General features: G+C 47.6%; 1 protein-coding gene across 4 annotated transcripts in view; it reads left to right on the top strand.

Annotated features, from left to right (window-relative positions):
- The window catches only part of RNF145 (ring finger protein 145), a 45885-nt gene extending 40950 nt beyond the window's left edge, over positions 1-4935 (top strand). For all 4 annotated transcript variants that reach the window (XM_057411910.1, XM_057411912.1, XM_057411909.1 and 1 more), the window contains exons 9-11: positions 1069-1216; positions 1877-2233; positions 3349-4935. In XM_057411910.1, the coding sequence (XP_057267893.1) occupies positions 1069-1216; positions 1877-2233; positions 3349-3774 (931 nt within the window). In that variant the 3' untranslated portion in view covers positions 3775-4935. The remainder of the gene's footprint in view (positions 1-1068; positions 1217-1876; positions 2234-3348) is intronic.
- Positions 4936-21729: the final 16794 nt, after the last annotated feature.

Here is a 21729-nt window from a genome sequence, read left to right on the forward strand (position 1 = left end):
TAGCTTAGAGGCTACTTGTAGCCAGCATGTTCTGCCTGCAGCAATGTTAACTTCAAATATAGTAACACAGGGAGAGGGAGTAGCGCCAGGATATGAGCATCTGCCCAGCTTAAACAAGCAGTCTGTGGTGATACTGAGTTGTAACTCTCTTCTGCCAAATCTCCCAGACAGTTCTAAATCGGCTAAAATCAGGACAAATTCCACTTCAGCTTTGCCTTTCTCCCTCACCTACAGACACAGACTTGCATGCCTCATAGCAGTGTTCTCTTCAGATAGTTTCTTAGTCAGCTTCTGCTATTCCTGTACCACATTTTAACCTAAATGAGGTTAAAATACCTGAGGAACATGCAGAGGTAGTATAGTAAATTACTGAAGATATCCTGAAAGCCTTCCAAACGGGTGGGTGTAAAAAGATTGATGGTATATTCAGGTTGGGGAGGAGATGAGGAAGAAGAAATGATAGGAGCAGAGTAAGGAATGGCAGAGATGGATGTTCAAGCCCTGCTACATTTCTTTTGTGATGTCTGAATTGAGAAATACGCTTCTAAAGGCAACAGGGTTAAACTTAGTGACAAAAGGAAATACCTTTGCCCCATGTGTATTAGCAGAAAGACACAGAGGAGTTGTAGTAAGTATATAATCTGGGTAAACTCTGTTTATATGGAAAAGCATACAAACAGTTACATGCATAGTTAGTAATTTTCTTTACTGGTCTTTCATCTGAAGCAGTTAGTATCTCAGATACTTCATTTGTCCAACCACTGATCAGACCCATTATGGCAATTACTGTGGGTGAAATTTTTTGCCCATAGTTTTTGTCTTTGTATTGAAAACAGAAAAGGCCGTATGAGAGGGAACTTTTCATACTCTATGTGGTGTAGGCATGCATGGTGGGCATGCCTACCAACCTATGGTTGGAATGAGAGTGTGCCTGAGTCAAATAGAAACTTCTTTCAACAAGTTAAAGCCTTGAGCAAACATCTAACGTTCCTACATTGAGCAGGCCAGCCTATTCTTATCCTGACACTTAAACCTGACGTAAAAAATAAAACCCTATTGTGTTTGCAGGAGTCTGTGGAAGCACTTCCGAGCAGTCAGCCTCTGTTTGTTCTTACTTGTGTTCCCCGCTTACATGGCCTACATGATTTGTCAATTTTTCCACATGGATTTCTGGCTGTTGATCATTATCTCCAGCAGTATTCTAACCTCTCTTCAGGTAAGAATGCTAGCCCTGTAGTAACTGAAGCTCTGCATTAACCTGTGATCCTGTTACTCTAGAGGGGGATATGCACAATGAGGAAAGACCAGGGATGACAGAAGGGCAGAAGTACAAGATAAGGTATAAAATCTCTTTCATTAGCTTGTAACTGAGGCTAAGGGCTAGGAATAGAGGTGAATGAAAGTAATTTCAAATTGTAAAGCCAGAAGGCTTTTGAAGGCATAACTCTCATAGTAAAAAAAGTTGGGTTTTTTTGCCTCCCAGAGTACTTATCTATGTATTGTTACTTGGCTGTGGCTCTGTGAAAGTGATTTGATGTTCATAACACAGCAGTATAAATACAGCAGATGTTTTCTACTAAGCATATTTGTTGTAACACTATAAAACTGCTGCTCATGATGCTCAGCACTTCTGTTGAATCAGCTGAGCTGTTTTCTGGACTGAGAAAAGTACGGAAGGGGAAGTACTTGGGAACAAGCTTACATGCTCTGCAAGAAAGAGTGACTTTTATTTGTCTTGAAGCTCAGCAACAGTTTTACTCCTTTGGGGCTCACCTCCTCTCTATCTGGTTTGTATAGAGCTCAATGGACAATGCTGGATGACTTCAACTCTGGTTCAGAACTGAATGCTGAGCTCATGGTCTTTTCACTGTTACAGGTGCTTGGAACACTTTTCATTTATGTTTTGTTTATGGTGGAGGAGTTCAGAAAAGAACCTGTAGAAAATATGGATGATGTAATTTATTATGTGAATGGTACATACCGGCTGCTGGAATTCCTCGTCGCTCTCTGTGTGGTGGCATATGGTGTCTCGGAGACAATCTTTGGTGAATGGACTGTGATGGGTTCTGTGATCATCTTCATTCACTCCTATTACAATGTGTGGTTGCGGGCCCAACTGGGATGGAAGAGTTTCCTTCTTCGTAGAGATGCTGTGAATAAGATAAAATCACTGCCTGTTGCCACAAAAGAGCAGTTGGAGCAGCACAATGATATCTGTGCCATCTGCTACCAGGTAAGAATGAAAGTGTCAGAAGATTGACTTTAATTTAGACATCTCTGTACTGTCAAAATAAGTTACTTGAATCATGTTTAAGTAAAATAAGTTACTTGAATCATGTTTAACGAGTAATATTGTGCTCAGTAAATTACTTGAATTACCCAGTTTTCTGCTTTGTGTAAATTGATTTGGAGTGCTGTCACCCACAGAGTCTTTTATGAATAAAGAGATAGTTTGGAAGTGTTTATTGCTTTTTCTTAATCAAGTTACACAAAAGAACTTCCTTGAAACCTCTTGTATTTGGGTTGATTTGGTCTCAAAAGTAACAGCAAATGTGCCCTTTTTTCATTAGTGAAAGATTTTGTTAGTGAAAGACAATGTGTACTCTAGAACTAATTTGTTGTTATTCCATAGAAGTAGCCCAGTATTTACAGACATCGCTACTTCAACTTCATGTGCAATGTCTGTTTTATAACAGAAACCTAATTATCAAAGTCTTTCTAATGTAAGCCAGCAGATGCAAGTACCTTAGAAGTCAATGCTGAAAGTAGTATCTTTATCACACTTCTAGCTCCAAGGTCTCTTTCTCTTGGACAGAAATTGTAGTTATGTATGACAGTGAAAGAACCACCTGAAGATCAGCATGTAGTTGGAGAGCAGTTGGAATGACTCCAAACTTGATACTCCAGGCTCTTTGAAGAGTAAAACTACAGGTGCCAGATTGAATGAGGGTGTTTGAAACACCAGACCAGTAACATGTGGGTCTCAGCTGACAGAGTTCAGGGTTATTTAATTTCTGGCTTGCTGTTGTTACGTGTTGGATCTGTAAGTGTGCAGGTTTTGAGATGCGCAATTATTTCTTAAACCAACTAATTCTGTGACTCTTAACACCTTATAAACAAAGTTGTTTTCCCTAATTTCTAATCTCTGTGGTATAAACAGCCAGACCTGGCCTGTGTTTGTATTTGAATGTAGAGGCTTGTTGGTAGGAAGGAAGGAACATTCTTTTATTTACCTGTAGATTGCTTCAGTCTCTTCTGTGGCTGATGGACCCATCAGATACATTGGGTGAGAGGAAAGGAATGGAATTACAAATAATGTGATCTTCCTTCTTTTTTTGTGTCTTTCAGGATATGAAGACTGCTGTGATCACACCATGTAGCCATTTTTTTCATGCGGGTTGTCTTAAGAAATGGCTGTATGTGCAAGAAACCTGCCCTCTGTGCCACTGCCAACTTAAGAGCCCTTCACAGCTACCAGGGCTGGGACCAGAGCCAGTTCAACAGCCAAATCCTACTGCAGAGCAGAATACCAGACCTGGAGATGCAGCTGAGCCACCTGGTGCTGAACCTGACAATGGGCCAGATGTGAAAGACAGCCCTAGCAAGAGCAGTGGCCAGGTTACTGGTGGACAGGATGGCCTGGAGGGGTCTCAAAGCATGGACAGTGACACAGGCCCATGTGAGGCCAGCCAGGGAGCAGCTTGTGCTGCAGAACTAATGGCAGCTCCAGAGGGGTGCCCCGCTCCCGATCCAAGGGTTTGTGTCCAGCTCTAAGGTGACGAAGGATGACGCAGGAACAAACACATTTCAGAGATCAAGTTTGACTCAGAAGAAAACCTATCCTTCCACAGCTGTGAAAGAAGTTTAGCTATTAATGCTGGTCAAAATGTAATCTCCCATGCTGATTTTTATGGGCTGCTTGGTAGTGGTAACTCCAGTGAGATGTAGTAGAAATGACTCCAGAAGCTCTCTGAACTGTGGGCATAGGAAGGATGTCTGGAAACAAATTGCAGTGAAAAAAGTGTTTTCAAGACACAGGTGAGGGGTAACAGGAACGAGAGGTCTGTGAGAGGTTGCTGACAGACAGGAAGAGGGTATCACATACAGCCGTGTCCCGGGCTACCTGAGAGATGTTAAATGCAGCAAGTTACCAGTCCCTGGTTGCTGACAATTTTTTATGGCACGTAAGCAAAAATCAAAGCTACAACAGCAGTGATTGTACTAGAAGATGGAAGCACTCTTAATACGTCATGTCTATGCTTTGGGTGTTCTTGGTGGGGCAGTTGCATTTGAATTTATGTAACCTATAGTGACTCTTGACTTTTATGACGGAGTCTTAAATATTTTGTTGTATATGAAACTTTTGCTAATAATGGGCACAGTCTGGGCTGCGTGAAGTAAACTAAAGCTCTAATGAACGCTTTGACCTCTGCTACCGTGTGCAGGAGGCAAGTGGGATGAGTTTTAGGGCACAGATAGAGGCCTTGCAGTACTGTGCTGTGTAATGTTTAATTCTTGCAGCTGAATTAAAACAGTATTAAACTCTGGCGATATTTGCACTTTGGGAATGAGTACATTATTGTGTATGATCAGACTCCGCAAATGCCACTTTTAAAGCTGTTAATAGGTTTGCACCTTTTTTTCTTTGACAAGGACATGTCCATACTTAAATTTTTACATTCATCATGGCTTCAAGTAGAACTAGGAACTGGGGTGGGGGAATAGGTGGGAGTAGGGAGCAGGCAATTTTTTTATGTGAATTTTGATATGAAGAGAAATTAGTCACTTATTTATACGATAGGCTTGACTCAAGTGTTTTTCAAAGTCGGTATTCCTAATGTGAAATGTGATACTATTTTATTTTTAGTAGTAAATTTGGATGTAGACTGACAGACATAGCTGAATGTCTTAATAAATTACATTTGAAGATTTTTACACCTGGTTATGTGATTCTTGCATTGAAATGCCATCGATTAAGTATGTGTGGAGAGGCTCTCCTGCAACAGCAGCTGTCTGTTCCCCTTGGAGCTCAGTGGAACTTGTGATGCACACGCTCTACTCCCATTTCCATTTCAGTGCTGTGTGTCTTGGTGATACCTCCTGGCCTCCCCCAGGCCTTGCCACCAGATCTTGTCCACAATAACAGAGCACTGGGGCCTATTTGCTCCCAGAGGCTGTGACTGCTGCTGCTGAATATCAAGCAAAACCCAAACCTATTTCCTTCTCACCTGATAGGAGGGAAATATCAGTTGCACCATCCTGTGATTCTGTATCTCATTTTTGTTTTCTTGTGTATTAATCAGAAATGTAGCTTTTCCATGTACTTCACTGCAAAGCTTTTATTAACAGCTTGGGTGTGTTTGGGGGGAAGATTGTGATGAGGCTTTTTTCTTGAGCTCTTCTTTTTCACTCCTGTTAGTCAGCGCTTTAGGTCCTGCTCTTCCACACCTGCATTTCTGTGGAATTGAATCCCCCTCAAAGCAATGTGTATGTATCCAAGTTTTTAATCTACTAATTCAGACTGCTTCCATTCCAGCCATACTTGAAAGCCTGTGGAGGCAGGAAATGGAGGGTCTGGGGGGGCAGCACTGTTACAGGAGGCTCTGAAGTATTCTGAAACAAAGACTTTCCCTCAATTCACAGAACATGTTTTTGAAGGATGCCCTGTGAAATCTGCTTGCTGTCCCTAGGAGCGGGAAAATGATCCCAGAAGCGAGCAATGGGAAGGTTTTCCTTTGTGTAAGATCATAGAATCATAGAATAGTTAGGGTTGGAAAGGACCTTAAGATCATCTAGTTCCAACCCCCCTGCCATGGGCAGGGACACCTCACACTAAATCTTATCACCCAAGGCCTCATCCAACCTGGTCTTGAACACTGCCAGGGATGGAGCATTCACAACCTCCCTGGGCAACCCATTCCAGTGCCTCACCACCCTAACAGGAAAGAATTTCCTCCTTATATCCAATCTAAACTTCCCCTGGTTTAAGTTTTAACCCATTATCCCTTGTCCTGTCACTACAGTTCCTAATGAAGAGTCCCTCCTGAGCATCCCTATAGGTTCCCTTCAGATACTGGAAGGCTGCCATGAGGTCTCTACGCAGCCTTCTCTTCCTCACATGGTAGGGAGCAAGTGATGCCCAAATGATGAGGAAGAGAGAAAAGCCAGGCTTGGTCTGTCTTGTGAAATAAAGGTTGGAGGGGTTGTAACCACTCTACAGATACCTTGGGGTGAATGCAGGGAAGGAAGGAGAGGAACTTGTGTTCACCTACAGGACTTGCATGCGGGCAGTGGGGCAGGAGGGAATCACAGGGGTCATTGTCTCCAGTTCCTCCATGTCCGACACTGTGTCACATCATCGCTTTCATAAATACAGGAAGTGGTGGTGAGAAAGTAGCAAAAAGATAAGGTTTGTGTTCATGGCTTCTGCTGAGAAGCTGTTCCTCAGCCTGACCCCTTGGCAATGAACCTTTCCATTTCTACCCTAAGTTGTCCATAGCTCACTGGTAATGCAAAAACTAGAAGAAAGAACTCTGGATTCACACCACCACTGGTAAGAGGTAAGTGCACTTGGAGACTCCTCACTGAGAACCAGCAGTCCCACAGCAGGTTCAACAACCACAGTGTCATCCAGGACTGTGGGTTGGACACATGGATGTGGTGCTGGAGAGGAGCCTGACAGGATAGGAAGGTACGTGCTGGCTCTCAGGAGAAATTATGCTGCAAGATTCCCACTGGAGTGAACCAAAAGCAACTGTTCCATGCTGGAGAAGGTGCTCAAAGGTGTGGGGGCTCCGGCAGTCAGCAGAGTTGAGCATCCTGGCAAGAGGGGCTGGAGGAGATGAAAGCTGCACCTCTTTACTGAGAAGGTTATTTTCAAGAGGGAGAGAAGAGAAAGGAGGGGAGGCTGCTGGCTTGGGGAGCTCATAGGAACAGAACTTCACTTGAGAGATGGGAGTTCCCTACATTAGGTGCCAACACCATTACAAAGAGTTGTTTGTTAGAGCCAGCCAAGGTGGAGTGTGGATGTTGTGCATGGTTCATGCTCACCGGGTACTGGAATCTGTTGGACTGCAAAGTTAAGAGGGGCGGGATGTGCAAGTGTGTTCTTTTTTGCTGCTTTTTGGTTGTGTTCTTTCCCCACTCGGAATCCTGACAGAACACCATTTTCTGAGAAGCGAGGGACTGCGAGCTCTGGGAGGAGCTTAAAAAGAAGCCTGCAAGGAATGGGGGTGGTTGGGAAGTAAATACTGATAAGCCAAGCAGGCTGCATGTTATGGGTCAGGAAGTTCAGGGATGAAGTGAGAATTGCCAAAACTCGTGCCAAGTTAGATCTTGCAGAAGAAATGAACTGTGTAACCGGAAGGGGAATGAGGAAAAGGGGGAGGCTGCTCTGGGGGAGCAGGGAGGTAAGGAATGAAATGAAATGAGCCTTCTGTCTTGATGCTCTCTAGAGCATCTGGGTGAATGATCCTGACCTCTGAGCTTTGTTTGGTGCAGAACTCCCTCTTGGACGCTGCTTGCTTTGAGTTGATTTTCTTTTTCTCTGCAGCTGTGCATGAGTAAATGGGGAAAAAATGCTTTTTGAGTGTTTATGATCAGGGTACAAGTGTAGGCTGAGGCTTGAAATCATTTTCATGTGGACTCCTTCTGATGGTGGTGTGATTGACGAACATCTGGACTCAAAAAAGATGTTTCCAGCTAGGTGATATAATGGGAACAGTTTGGAATTTTACGGTGGGGTGGTTTTTGTTGGAAATAGAAGCACTTCATTGCATGGGATGATAGTGTGTGTCTAGCTAGTCCTATCGAGTATCCCAGGGCTGCTGATTTATCAAGTCCATTGCTCTGGGCTCAGGGAAATGTATTTGCAAGGTGAGATGTCTCCATGAGATGAGCAAACAAGTCTGTGGCTAGGAAATCTCATTTGAAAGCCTTAGCTTGAATTGCATTGCTTGTGGCTCCCTTGGTTTTTGGCTATTTTGCAGTAGAAGAATCTATTTCCTTCCTCATTCCTAGGGAAGCGCTTCACTTTATGCCAGGACAGAGAGTTCTTGAAATGCACAAGGTTTTCCAGCATGGGAAAACCTCTTCATGCTGAGTCCCCTTCTTTCTTGGTTAATTTTAAATTCAATTTGTAAGTTAACTCAATACTTCCCCTCAAACCAGCCAGTTTGGGCTCAAAGTATCTGAATGTTTGAGAACAGACCTGTAACATTTTTCCTAACCGGCATGGATAGTGAAGGAGTTTGATTTCAGTTGGGTCAGAATTAAAATTATCAAATAAGATATAAAAAGTTGATAGCAGTGTCTAAAAAGAAAAATCCATGCTTGGGAGGGAGAACTGGCTGTTTGAAGCACGTTGTGCTGTTGGGAAGCCAGCTGCATTCAGAATGAAAGGAACCAAATAGAGTGAAGCTGCTGTTGCTGAGGCAGAAGCTGCTTGGTTAGGAGCAAGCAGGATGTCACAGCACTGTGCTGGATCACAGGGTTGGACCCTGTCAAGAAGGAAGCACTGCTGGTTCACTCTGCTCCGAGGCTGGTGGAGGTGGCGGTGGTTTGGTGCTGACTTCTTTCCGTCTGCATGTTACATGTGTACAAAGAGACCTTTAAATGATTTTCCAGAGCTACTTCTCAGTCTCCACAGCATCTGGAGCTGTTGTGTATTAGTGAGATCTGTCCTGAAAGGATTGCTTATTCTAAGTCTTGCCTGTGGTGTCACTCCACAAAAACACTTGTGGGAAAGACTGACGAACACATTTCCCTACTAATCCCTTTGGCTTTGCTTGCACATATAAAGATAAATGCAATTTTAAACTCAATTTTTCTCAGTGTTACAATACTGAGTTTAGAAGTTAACTGGTCCCCATTTTTGTGATGTGTGTGTGCAATCACATCAAGGATCACAGCTCACTCCCTCACACTCCAGACGTACCAGTCTTCTCTTCGGCAATGCCTGTTTCTTCTAACTATGGCTATTGTACTTAGCAGCGTGCTGCTGGAGTCATGCCTAGAGGCGTGGTGACTCTTCTTGTCAGTGCTGTTGAGTGCTGCACCATCGGGTGGTTGTGCCTGGGAATGCCAAGTGCCAATGTGGAGACTCTGCCCAGGGAAATTCCATCTGTTTGCATGAAGTTATGATTTATTTGATAAACTGCTTGGCAAATGTATTCTGTGGCTCTGAGGTATTGATTATGTCCTTGAGAACAAGCACTGTCTTTTAGAGAAAAAGGTACCCTGCAAGCTTGGTGAGCTCTCTACACCTTCCCAAGAACGGGGTTCACTTTCCAGAGGGTTCACTTTTCTCCTTTTCAGTGACAGAGATGATCAAGATAAAGAGGATGAAGTCACGAGGAAAAGGGAGATTGGAAAGGAGGGGGAAAGCCTGGGGAGAAGCAGAGGTTGGGTGGTGCTGGCAGGGGATTAAACAGTGCTAAGAGAGTCCATCTGGCACACACATAAACCTAAAGCTGCCCATCCTGGTTAAAGAGAGAAGATGTAAAATGAAAACAGTTTGTAGGCATAAGCAACCAACCCAAATTAGAAACAAAAAAAAAGAGAAAATAATAAAGAGGAAAGAAAGAAAAAAAGATTAAAAAAGGGGGAATAAAGGGAAATTATTTCTATGTGTTACAAGTAATTAGACACAAATTTTCCCAGTGGTTGCCATTTCCTGGCAGTTTATAATCCCCATCCTTAAATAAATCTGGTAGCTGAAACCCTTTTGGCAAGTACCACAGCCAAAGACCAGCCGATCTGCAGAATTTTGCAGCAACAGATGTGAAAAACCCAGGACTGCAATGTGGGAAAATGACTTCATTCTTAGGAATTTAAAAGGTAAAACAGACTTAACTGGATCAAAATAATCAATGGAATAGGTACCTGGTATTTATAAATGCAATGATATACAGCTCCTTAATTGACCATAGGCTGAGTTTTCTTTAAATTGATTGTTCGCTTTTAGCTCGGGGAAAAAATGCCAGCTGGAATGCAGAGGGATTAAGTTTTATTTATTTTCCTTGCTAAGAGCCACATTGTGCAATTTAAAAGGAAACGTCCTTGAAAGATGGGTCCCTTTGTAAACTGTTTCAGACCTTGTTTGTTTTCAGATGGAAATTAATTTCTCAAAGGCCCGTCCATATTAGAAAGTACGTGTGGATAAGTGAATTAAAGTGAAAAGTTGTAACCTGTGAAGACACATCTCTTTTTCAAGCTGGAAATCTTGGCACGTGTGTGATGGAGTTTTGGTTATAGCTGATGTGCTCATCTTGCTGGAAAAAGGTTTGGTCATGACCTTCCTTTGCACTGGTGGTGGGAAATCAGTGGGAGAACCCCAAACCCAACCATAGACTGTTACTAGGATTTTTTATTACACTTTGATGTGCTCAAATATTAATCTTGAGTATTGCAGAAGATGCAGCCAAGTGTGTCAGCCCCTTCCTGAGCTCTATGGGTGCAGCTGGTGGCCCAGGTCTGTGCATGTGTCTGTATCCAGCTGTACTACATGGCAGTGGGGATGGACTGAAGTGCTCAGAGGCATTTTCACAGAACCTGGGCCCATGCAGCCATTGCTCATCGGAGTTACAGCTGCATTTAACATGGCTCTGGTGGCTTCCAGGTCCCCAGCTTTTTATTCTGAGGAGCTGGAGCTGGAGAGGAGGATAAAGGAAGCTGCAGGGTCACCTTTTTCCCTTGGTATGGAGAAGGAATAGAAACTGAGCTCTGAAAACTGCCTCACGTGGAGTCAGGTGTTAGGTCTGGGCTGATGTGCAGCTGCTGGTGGGTTGTGCAATCTCCTTCCCAGGCTCGCTCTCAACAGAAAATACAAGTCTTGCCCTCGTGTGGTTTTGTTGGCTGGGTCTGCCTGTGCTCTGATGAGTCCTGAATTGTTCCCTCTGCTTTCAGATGCAAATGGGCTCCATATTTGTGCTGTGCTTTTAGCAGGCAGTGGGTGGCACTGGCTATGACAGGTTCATGCTCATGTGATGCTGCTCCCAAACTTTTCCTTGGGCAGAAAACCATCCCTCAACCTGTGCTTCACTCCTCCTGGGGATCCAAACCTTTAAACACATGTCCAAAAGATGAAATTAAGCCCTGTACAATGGGTTTCCAAACTTCCCAAGAGCCTGGAGTTGCTTTCCAAAGGATTCGCTTCTCTCATTTTCAATGTGGCAGAGGAGTGGGATGAAGAGGATGAAGTTAGGAGGTCAGGTTGGGAAGGGGGAACCTGGGGCCAGATGCAGCAGCCCCTGTGGTGGGAAAGTGCTGGGGTTGGGAGTGCTGTCACTGGGTCTGCAGGTAGAAATCACAGAGAACACTGAAACAGGGGGAAAACTAATTATTTCCATATTTAAATCCACCAGTTGAATCTGGAGTGAAACCATGGTGCAGCAGGCTCCCGTGATGCTGGCGCTCTGTGAATGGCTTGTGTCTGCAAAGTTAGCTGGGAAAAGTGGGATTTGCACTTACAGGGTTCCAAGATCTCCCCGGACACTGGTATTTCACTTTCAGCTTGAAAGATGGTTGTCCCTCCTCTTTCTTAAAAAGCAGTGTGGTCAACTCTGTTCTCAGTGACGAAGCAATTAGGTGCCATGAAGCAGCTTCTTTCTTCCAAGCTTCCCACAGATAAAGATTTATATGATAGAAATAATACGATTGGGGTCAGAATTTCTGCTCAGTATAACCCAAGGGTATTCTGAGAACTGCTTGGATTCTACTGAAATCCCACTGGGCACCAGTCAACGCTGTTCAGCTTCAATTATGGGGTTAGATATTTTTTTGTCTTCCCTTTGCACAGGGTTTTGGAGCTGGGATATCCAAACACATGCCATTGTCAAACATCCCGATAGGAGAGTGCTCTTCAGCTCCTTGAATACAGTATCTTTTGCCTTCTTGCATAAATATTTTAATTGCTAATTTGCTGGTCTCATTTAACACAGATTTGGCATTTATCATTTGAATTTAAACTTGTTGAAATTGACAATTTCCTCAGCTACTCATGTTAATAATTTAAAGGGAAAGCTCATTATTAAATTATTATGGGTAATTATTTTGTAACTAGTGCAGAAATTGTCATTTCTGTAGCCTTAAAAGATCCTAGAAGAAGTGTGTGTAGATCAGTGTGGATCAATATGGATCAAATTGGTAAGGAAGCACAGGAATTGTGTCTTCTGTATAAAATGATATATAACTGGGGAAAAATACTAGAATTGGAATAAAATTCTCTATACTTGCAACTCCAAAGTCTTGGAGACTGCTGATGCCAAGTGATTTAGTTGAAGGGCCGTAGGAGCCTTTTTAACTCTGGGTTTTGTTCTGAAGCTGTGGAACTGGTGGGGTGGGATCTGGGTGAGGTGCACCTTGTGCAGCTGAACAGCAGTATTGGATGTGATGCTTGCTGCATGTTTGCTGGTTATTTGTGCAGTACAGATGCTGTGGGTTTGTCCAGCCCTTTCCTACCACATCTGAGACTCCTGGAATAACAGGGAAAATTGGTTTGCCTTTTTCATTTTCCACCTGGAAGGTGTTGAGTTCAAAAAGATGACTACTCCAAATATTGAATTACAAAGCTATCTTCTGGTGCAGGATTCATTGTGCTGAATCTCTGGCCCGAAAAGCCTGTATAGTATATTGAGTGAGTACTAGCACAGGTGGAGCAGGATCAGGGCTGCTGGTAGCAGTTCATGTTATTTCTCAGTGACACTGATTCTTTGTCCTTGGCAAGATGTCATCAGGTGGTGGTTAACGCTCTGGGTTTCTCCGATACAGTTTGTTTCTCCAAGAAATGATACTTCAGAACGATGAATAACAAATGCACGCAGGAGGGGCAGATAATTTCTGTGCACCCTGAAGAAGGTGACTGCCAGTTCTGTTTTCAGTTGTGAGAGAACACACTTGTTGGACTGGTGTTTGCAGGCTACAGTCCGGGATCTGTGGCTCCAATGCTCACACTTAGCACACACCGTACCTGCTGAGTCATAGAATAGTTAGGGTTGGAAAGGACCTTAAGATCATCTAGTTCCAACCTCCCTGTCATGGGCAGGGACACCTCTCACTTGTCCTTCAGGGTATCCAGCGGTCAGGTAAATGCTGCTGATTTCAGTGAGTCAGTGCTGAGCTTTACTGAGCAGAAACAATCCTGTTCCAGCCCTGGAAATGGTGCAGAAGAGCCTTTCCCTGCCTGCAGCACCTGTCTGTCCATCCCTGGTGGTATCTGGCCTGCAGTCAGTGCTCATGTGTTTTTGCAGGCCCTGTGCACCAGCCCCAGCAGCTCGGTCGCTTACACGGAAGCACTTGTCAGAAGCATGCTGCCTTTCAGCGGTGTCAGGGTCCTCATAGACTAATTCCCTTAAAGAAGGGGCACGTTACCGAGGCAGGTGATGCCAGCACGGCCCCTCCAGCATTCCCCAGTCTCTCAGCATCCTGCCAGCGGGCTCCACAGCTGGATGTAGCCCGCAGGAGAAACGCGGGGAGCAACGAGGTGAAGTCAATCCCGTCCCTGCTCCCGCCAGGTGGCCCTCACGCGTTTGATTTCACTCCAAGCGGCCGGGGAGCGCTCCGCGGGCGCTCGGTGAATCCACGAGGGATGCGAGACTTCCCGTCACTTCATTTCGGCAGCATGCGGTGTGGAGTCCCGAACGCTGCCAGGGCCGGACCCCCGCCTCCTTCCCCCGCCTTTCTCGGTGGTCCCCCTGTTTTCCTGGGTCTGACGGTAGAGTCCTACCTACAGAAGGAGAAGCACTGGGGGACTTCAGGAGGGTGCAGAGCTGGAAACGTTGCTAAACTGGACCCTGCAATGGGGGTTACAGACCATGTCTAACACATGTACCTTGCCCAGGTGCTGGGCTCCAGGGGCAGGTGGCTGCTTCTTGCCCTTGGTCTTTGCTGTCAGCAGCTGCCAGATGCTGCCAGTGATGCTTTATACTTTTTGAGAGCAAGGGACAGTTTGGGAAGCAGTGAATTAGGTGGTAACTTATTTTCCTGTCAATCTCATAGAAATAAAGACATTTGACTCCTTACCCATTACCCCGACATTTGAGTTTTAACTTTACGGTAGTGTTATAATATTGAGAAATTCAAATAGAGCTTCTCAGCTTGCAAAATTATGAATTTGAGGTTTTGGCACTAGTGTAAACCAGTTCTTGATCCTGGATTTCCTAATGTTTGCATCTTCCTCTCATTTTCCCTTTGAGAACAATACCGGATCTGGCACTTTCATACTGTACTGTTACTGGAGTATTTTAGTGCACTAACTAGTAGATTTGTTTAGGCGCAGAAAGGTTCTGCCCGGACATCACTGCTGTAAGCTTTTCCATCTGCATGCCCCCATCCTGACCTTGATCTACTGTAGGGCTGCGAAAGGTCGTTCATGCTCCAGCCTGTAGGCTTTCCTATAGGCATTAGCTTTAGGGGGTTCAAGTTGTTGAAGGGGTTTTCTATTGATAAATGGATTGAGACCCATATTGTAATCTCACATCATCAAACATTCACCAGATACTCTTGGTCAGTACTGACAGAGCCAGGTTTGAACTAGTGACCTGGCAGTAAAAGATCCCATTAGCAATTTCCTTAAACTGTCAAGTCTTTGGATAACAGGAATGAAATGTGATAGGTTTGTTTTTTTCCACAGGTAAGGGCAATGGGTTTCTGCCTAGTTTTTATTTACTGACTGTGTTACCAAAACATTTTGTGTTGAAGCCTTCATGCTCCCATGTAAGGAATCACAAATACAAAGGAAAGGGTAGGAAGTACAAAGCTGGGTACATCACCCAAGTGCAGGCCCTCTGCAAGGATAGTGACACGGTGCTGCAGTGCCATGTAAACTTCACCCATTTGTCCCCCTGACTGGGGAGAGTGGTGGAGAATCCTGGTGGCAAATCCCACCCCATCCCATCCTCACCATGCTTCACACACATCCTGTGCCAAGATGGATGCGGGCTGTGTGTGTGTGCTGCTCTCCATAAGCAATAAAAACAGAGACAGGCGTATAGAAAAGCTTCTTTGGCTCACGTCACACTGTTCTTTTAGCAGCAATTTTTGTATCCAAGTTCTTTCTCTCTTTACAGAATCATTTTAAGAAATAATGTGTGAGAAGGGGGAAAAAAGAATTACCTCCGGCAGTCATGTTATAATGGCTCTTGTGCTGACAGCCCTTTGGGAACAGTGGCAGCAGCAGGGTAAGTATATATGACATCTTTGTAGTGATAAAGAAACAAATAAATGTTCCCATTAACACTCCATCAGGTCAACAGCTATTCCAGACCAACATGTTAGAGGAACCGGCTTGATTCATATCATCTACGACACGTTTCTCTTGCAACACATCTTCTGGAAGGCACATAAACCAGAGGTCCTGCTCTAACCAGGTGGAGTCATTAAAGAATCAGTGAACTTTTTACAAGTTGTTTGAAATACCCTGGCTAGAATCCAGCTCCAGTGTTGTTGCTGTGTCTGTTTAACAGTTCCTTCATCACACCATGACAATGACTCTGTTTCAGTGCTGGAGGAAGTAATTTCTTTCTAACATCGATCGTAACACATTTTTTGGGAGGCTTCTGAATGCTTCCTAAGCCCTGCAGTGAGATCAGTGGGATGGGAACCTTTCCATAACAATCTGCTCAGGAAGCATGAACAGCATTTGTATATCATCCATAATGAATGTGTGTGCATATGGAAGAGGCACACATGCACACAGATGCCTGCTCAGACGAGCTGCCCTTTTCCTAAGCAAGTCAGAGCAAGCTGTGTGTGAATAAAGACTGCAATGCCTCACTCCCTGCACAAATACTTGGTAGCAAACAGCAGCTTCCAACAAAATTTCCATTGGGAACAGTGTTTAAGCACACTTTAGTGCTGCTTAAAATGCAGGCTTTAAAACAGGTACAGATTTTCTAACACAGAATAACCCAAGTTCCTAATGAGCGTGGTGCTTTTTCTCATTCAATGGGCTGTTCTCTGGTTTTCTCTTCACCTTCCTTTTTCACCCAGGCAGAATAGTTAAGAAAGTTCCTGAGAAGGTGCATGAGAAGTCCAAGTGGTTTTCCTCAAGTCACACAGATCCTGGACAAAGATAAAACCAAAGAAATCCCCTGTTGTGGATCACACAAAGTGGAGACTTGAACTTTGAGTTGTCCAAAGCTCTGGAAAGTACGTATAAAAGTGAGTACCTTTTATATTTTAAATGTCATTGCAACTAAAGTGCTTCAGTGCTGTGCCCTGGCAAAATCTCCCTGGTCAGAGGTATGCTCCTGGCTCCAGGCAAAATGTCTGAGCCCAGATGATGAACTTGTGATTTCAACAGAAACAGAACTAAGACCTTCTGATGTTACCATGAATGCCAGAGAAAACAGGTTTCAAAATGACCAGCGAAAAAAAACACAGCCAAATCCTGAGCCTTTAGATCCTACACACAGAGAGCTGACCTTGCTGCATTAGCAAGCATTTTGCCTCTCCTATCACCCCTATTTGAACGAAGAGCCTGAGATTTTGGAGGATGCCCTTCAAAAGAGCTTGTGCACCTTTTAAAGTCAAAATCCCAATATGTAAAGTCCTCGGAGTTTGTGTAGGCATTTAACAGGAGATATGGATTCCTGAGTCACTTAAATACTTCTGATAATATTCAGTCTTGATTCAGCAAAGCATGTGACAACTTTAGGAGATATTTAAATCCATTCCATTTAATGTGCTTAAACTCATCCTCTCAGAGGGAGTACATGTCTTTGGGCTTCTCCCTTCCCTCTTAGATGGGAGACACGTACTTACATCTCCCTGCAGCCAATAGCAGTTGATTAGATGTTTACATGCTTTGCTGAACTGACAATGTAAAAAATCATAGCGAGATTTTGTGTGATAAAATAACCATTATCTGCCCAGTGGCTGCCAGCATGAGCAAATAAGTACAAGCTAGCCTTGAACGTACTGCAAGCTTGTGTGAGTACTGTGGGGAGCGGGAATTTTCACCTGGCTGTAGAGTAGTGCAATTTCCACTGATAAACTAACAAAACAGGTTTCGTCTGCTCTGATGAGTGAAAGCAGAGGGTTTGCCCCTTTGGGGCTTGTAGGGCCGCCAGGAAGTTCTCAGGGTGTGTTCTGTGGACAGGCCGTCGTGTCCTCGTTGCTGACACTCAGCCGGCGGCCCTACTGACCCCGGAACGGCAGTAACACTCTCGTAGGTGGACAGGACCCGACGCCCGTGGCCCGGACCGGCAGCACTACGTGCTGTGTGAGCACCGGCAGTGTGTGGGGTGGCCCATGGCAACCCCCTCCCCGAGCCCTGCCGCGCCCCGCCGGTGCTCAGCGGTCGGCTTGGTGTCAGACGCGGGTCCCCATGGGCCGGGGGAGGCGCTGAGGGTGCAGCTCCCCAACCCCGTGTCCGCCCCACGATGCTGCCCGTCGCGGTGCCGGCGGGAGCAGTTCCCCCAGTGGCCACCAGGTGGCGCCGTGACCACACGGCGCGGCGGCCCCGGCACCGCGCCCCCCCCCCGCGCACGGCCCCGACGCGCTCAGTTCCACCGAGGGGGGATCACCGGGTCCCGCACACCCCGTCCCGGGCACCCCGCTGGGGTCCCCCCTTTCCTCCCCCCTCTTGCAGGCCAGGCGGGAGGAGATTTCCTTCAGTGCCCCCTGCTTCCCACCCGCGGGAGTTAACCCTGCCTCGGGCCAGCAAAGAGGTGAGCCCCACCCCGGGCAGGGCAACCCGGGGTCCCCAGTCCCCAAGGGGCAGGGGGGCAGGAGGATAAAAGCTCATACTCGAAACGTTTCCATCTTGGTCACCTGCTATTGGTTCTTCAAGGCAGCTGGGGTAAAAGTGGGGTTCTGTCATTATCGTGCTGTGGACAGACTCTCTGCCTCGCCCCAGAGACATCCAGGCCCCTTCCTCCTAATCAGAGCATCATATCCCAGCCCTCAGTCCTTTGAGCCTTTTTCTTCTCCTTTTCCTCAGGAGCAAGCCGGGAACAAGGAATAAAACACCCTGTGTAGCTGAGCAGTGTCATCACCTGCAAGGGCGGGCATTGGATTCATCTGTGGATGGGAAGGTTTTGAATTGAAACAGGAGCTTGTTTGCTATAAGGAAAATAGTCATGAAAAGTGCCTTTGCTGCAGAGGATACGGTGAACTGCTCCCAAACCCCCAAGCCCCTTTCACCTCTGCATCAGCAGAAAGTGCAGGTATGTGCTCAGAGTGCTCTGCTTTTGGTCCCACCTTGAGCGGAGAGGCTGCTTTTCCCTTTTCCCTCATCGGCACAGCTCCGTTGTTCATCTGCCTCCTTCTGAGAAGAGCAGGAAAGAGCATGGTCCCTTTGGGGGTGTCTCATCCAGCTGCAAAGGTCAGGGAGGAGGGAGCAGAGGCTTTTCTCTTGGAAATTCCTATTTCCAACCACTTCTTTCCTCCCTTAGGGTCTGGGCAGAGCAAAGCAGTGCCTGACTTGTCCCACTGTGCTGGGAGCCCCGTGGCACAGGGACAGGGACTGGAGGCAGGAGGAGGGAGTTGTTCTGGATAAACTCCAGGTCAGAGGGGAGAGGGGCCTTGGGCCCACTTGAAACTGTGTCAGGGCAAGGGAGAGGCCTCTCCCCATGCAGGAGACTCCTGTGCTCTGGGACTTCTGCCTCCAGCCTCACAGGGGCTGTGCTTGTCTCCTGGATTTAGGCCTCCTTCCATGGCCCCTTGTTCAAAGACCTCAAAACCAGCTGGTCCCCAGGAGCCCTGTTTTCTCCTGTATAGGACATGCAAGCCAGGGCTGGCCCTTTCCTCCCCTCCTCCTTTCCAGTGTCACCCCATCCCAGCTATCTGTCATGCCTGGGGACCATGTCCTGGTCCTGTTTATAAACTGCTCCTGCTTGTGCTGCAAAGCTGCAGTTTATGGGTTTGCACTGCTGGGGTAAAATCCACAGCTCAGCTGTGTGGCTCTTGCTTGCTTTGGGAGAGAAGCATTTCCTCACCCCTGGGAGCAAATCACAGCCTGCAAAGTCTGTGTGTGCTTAATTCTGCACTGTGTGTTGGGAGCGTTTCACTTGCAGGGAACCTCTCTGCAACGTGCCCGATGTCCTTCTGCAGCAAACCAGCTCAGTGCCAAGCCCCAGCAGCCCACCAGGGATCCCCCCATGGCAGGCTGCGAGCATCCTCCCGCTCCTTTGCCATGCTGAGGGAAGGACAAACCCAGCTTTCCACATGAAACACCCTCCGGCCTCAGCACCGGCAGTGGTGCACACGCAGCAGCCTCTCTGCTGCAGTCAGAGTGCGGTGGTTTTGATCCAGAGACCGGACCCAGGAGTGTAGAGTGCTAAAGACAACTGGGAATTCTTAAAAATGCCAGCTCCGATGTCCTGGGGCTGGCCCCTGTGGGTGGATGGAGCACAGAAGTCTCCTGCCAGCTCCTATTTTTCTTTTTCTCTCTTTTTTTTTCCCCTAAAAAGTCCTGACTTTCTCACCCCCTCCTTGTTTCAGCCCCGCTTTTCTTTCACGCTCGTCCTGTGGGGGTCGAGCAGTGTTTAACTCTTTCTGTCTTGCAGCAATTAGTGGCTTTGAGACTTTCTAAGACCCAGGTGCAGCATCCCCCCAGCCTCAGCAGGAGCCTCCAGGAGCTGGCTGCGTGTTGAGCACAGAGGAACGTGTATGTGTGTGTGCAAGGAGGAACACAGTGGAGAACTTGTCACTTTTATTGTCGTGGCTGGCGGTCCCTGCCCGGTGGAGTTGTCGTCAGAGTGCTCCTGGGATGGTGTTCCCTGCAGCATCCAGGAAAAGGCACGGAAACGGTCCCCTGATCCTCTGAACAGATCTGAAGGGCAAAATCTGCCAACTGCTTAGTATATTGATTCAAATGCATTATTCCTCCCTGGGCAGATCCCGATCCTGGGAAAGGAGCAATCAGTGCAGGTGCAAATAGCTTTTAATTGCAAAATGTATCTCACCATGGAGGCATTTATGCTGGATATGATACAAGTGATAGAGCAGCAGCCGGAGGAAAACCAATATGCCAGAGCACTGCAGGGACCAAACTATTTCTATGCAGTACCTATGGCGTAAATATTCATGTATGGCTGTGTTCTTCCACGTATCCCTGAGATATGACACAGTAGCATTATGTGAAGATTCAAATATCATCTGCAGGGAATGTGAAAACTTGCTCATTGTAACGGTTCCCGTGTGAGAGTGCAGCATACTTGGGATGTGGATGTTTCGTGTGTGGACTCTCCTAAAGCCACATCGGCTTTGGGGCTCGGCCGCAGTTTAGCCTTGCCAGAGAGGTGCTGGAAGTAGATTGTGTGCCTGCTTTGGGGATCTTTGTATCTCTGGCTGAGGTTTGGCTGTGTGCTCAGATTCCGCTGCAAACAAAGTGATGTACAGGTGACTGGAAGAATGCCCTAGGGAGTTGTCAGACTGCTTTTAGGGCGCCTACGGAGCTGTATCCCGACGCTTTTGTAGCGTGTTGTCCCTGGGCTAGCTGTGCCCAGCGGGGTTCTGCGCGGACCCTGGAAGGGGCGGTCGGCAGCCGCCTGCCCCACCATCCCCTGCAGCTCCCGGGCAGCATCTTCTGCACCTCGGAGTGGAGGAGAAAGGCGGGGCACTGAAGCAGGCAGAGATAGCCCAGGCACTTCAGTGGTTACCGGCCCCAAAGCTCAGTCCGGGGGTCCCCGTCACCCCTCCGCGGTTTGACATCGCCATGGCTGAGGGAGGGTAGCCCGGGATGCGCCGTGTTTTGTTTCGTTACATGCGCAAACTCCTCGCAAGCCCTTGTTCGGGGGGATAAAACCCGCGCAGCGCAACCCGTTCCGCGGCAGGAGCCGGCACCGGAGGCGGTGGCCAGAGCCCGGCTACTGGAGCCGCTGGCGAGGATGCGAGTTGTGCCGCAGGGGCAATGGAGGCTGATGCGGGGAGCCCGCGGAGAGATGCGGGCACTGAGCCCGCTGCGTCGCCCCTCCGCCAGCCCAGCGGCTCCCCAGGGAGGGCAGGAGCTGGTTCTGGTGTTATTATTTTCCCTAGGAAATAAAAACAACCGGACTTTCTTCCTGAGCTGTCCCGTTAGGAAATGTGCTGCTCCTGCAGAGCCCCGCACCGCTGCCCGGGAGTGGGGCAGGGACGGGAGAGCAGGGTGATGGATTCAGTGGGGATTTGGAGGCTCCACTCGTGTTTCCAGAGGCGCCGGTGCTGGGGATAACCCGTTGTACGGGACGTGACCGCGGGGCATCCCCTGCTTTGGTGGACAGCCTGGCGCTGATGAGGGAGCGGAGAGAGCTCGGACACCTCGCGGTTAGCGCTGCCGCTTGTCCCCGCGGCTGTGTGGGAGCGCGGAGCCCTCCCGGCGAGGGGCGGCCCCGGGGGCTGTGGGGGAGATGCGGTGCGGGGAGCGGGGTGTCCGCACCCCCAGCCCCGGCTGTCCCTCGAGCAGCGCCGCCGCCTCGTCCATGAACAAAGGCGCGATCCCGTTAGTGCCGGGGCACCCCCCGCCCCGGGGGGGCTTCGGGGCAACTTTCCCCCGGGCCGTCTGGGAGGGGCTATGCTAATGAGAGGGGCGCGGCCTCGCCCCCGCTCTGGCTCTTTGCGGGCAGCCATTGGCTGCTGCGCCGCGGGGGTGGAGCGCTGACGCGATGTAAATGAGGGGGCGTGGCGTCTGCGGCCCCGCCCCCCGCCCGCCGGGGCTGCGGGGCTCGTGTTCGGCGGCGGGGACAGTCAAAGTGGCTCCCATAGGGAGAGACGGCGAGTCCGCCCGGCGCTGCGGGAGAGGGAGGGGGC

This window comes from Pezoporus wallicus, unplaced genomic scaffold, assembly GCF_028554395.1.
Source record: "Pezoporus wallicus isolate ANWC-B61680 ecotype Strahan unplaced genomic scaffold, APGP_CSIRO_Pwel_v1 contig_6354, whole genome shotgun sequence".
Classification (NCBI taxonomy): Eukaryota; Metazoa; Chordata; class Aves; order Psittaciformes; family Psittacidae; genus Pezoporus; species Pezoporus wallicus.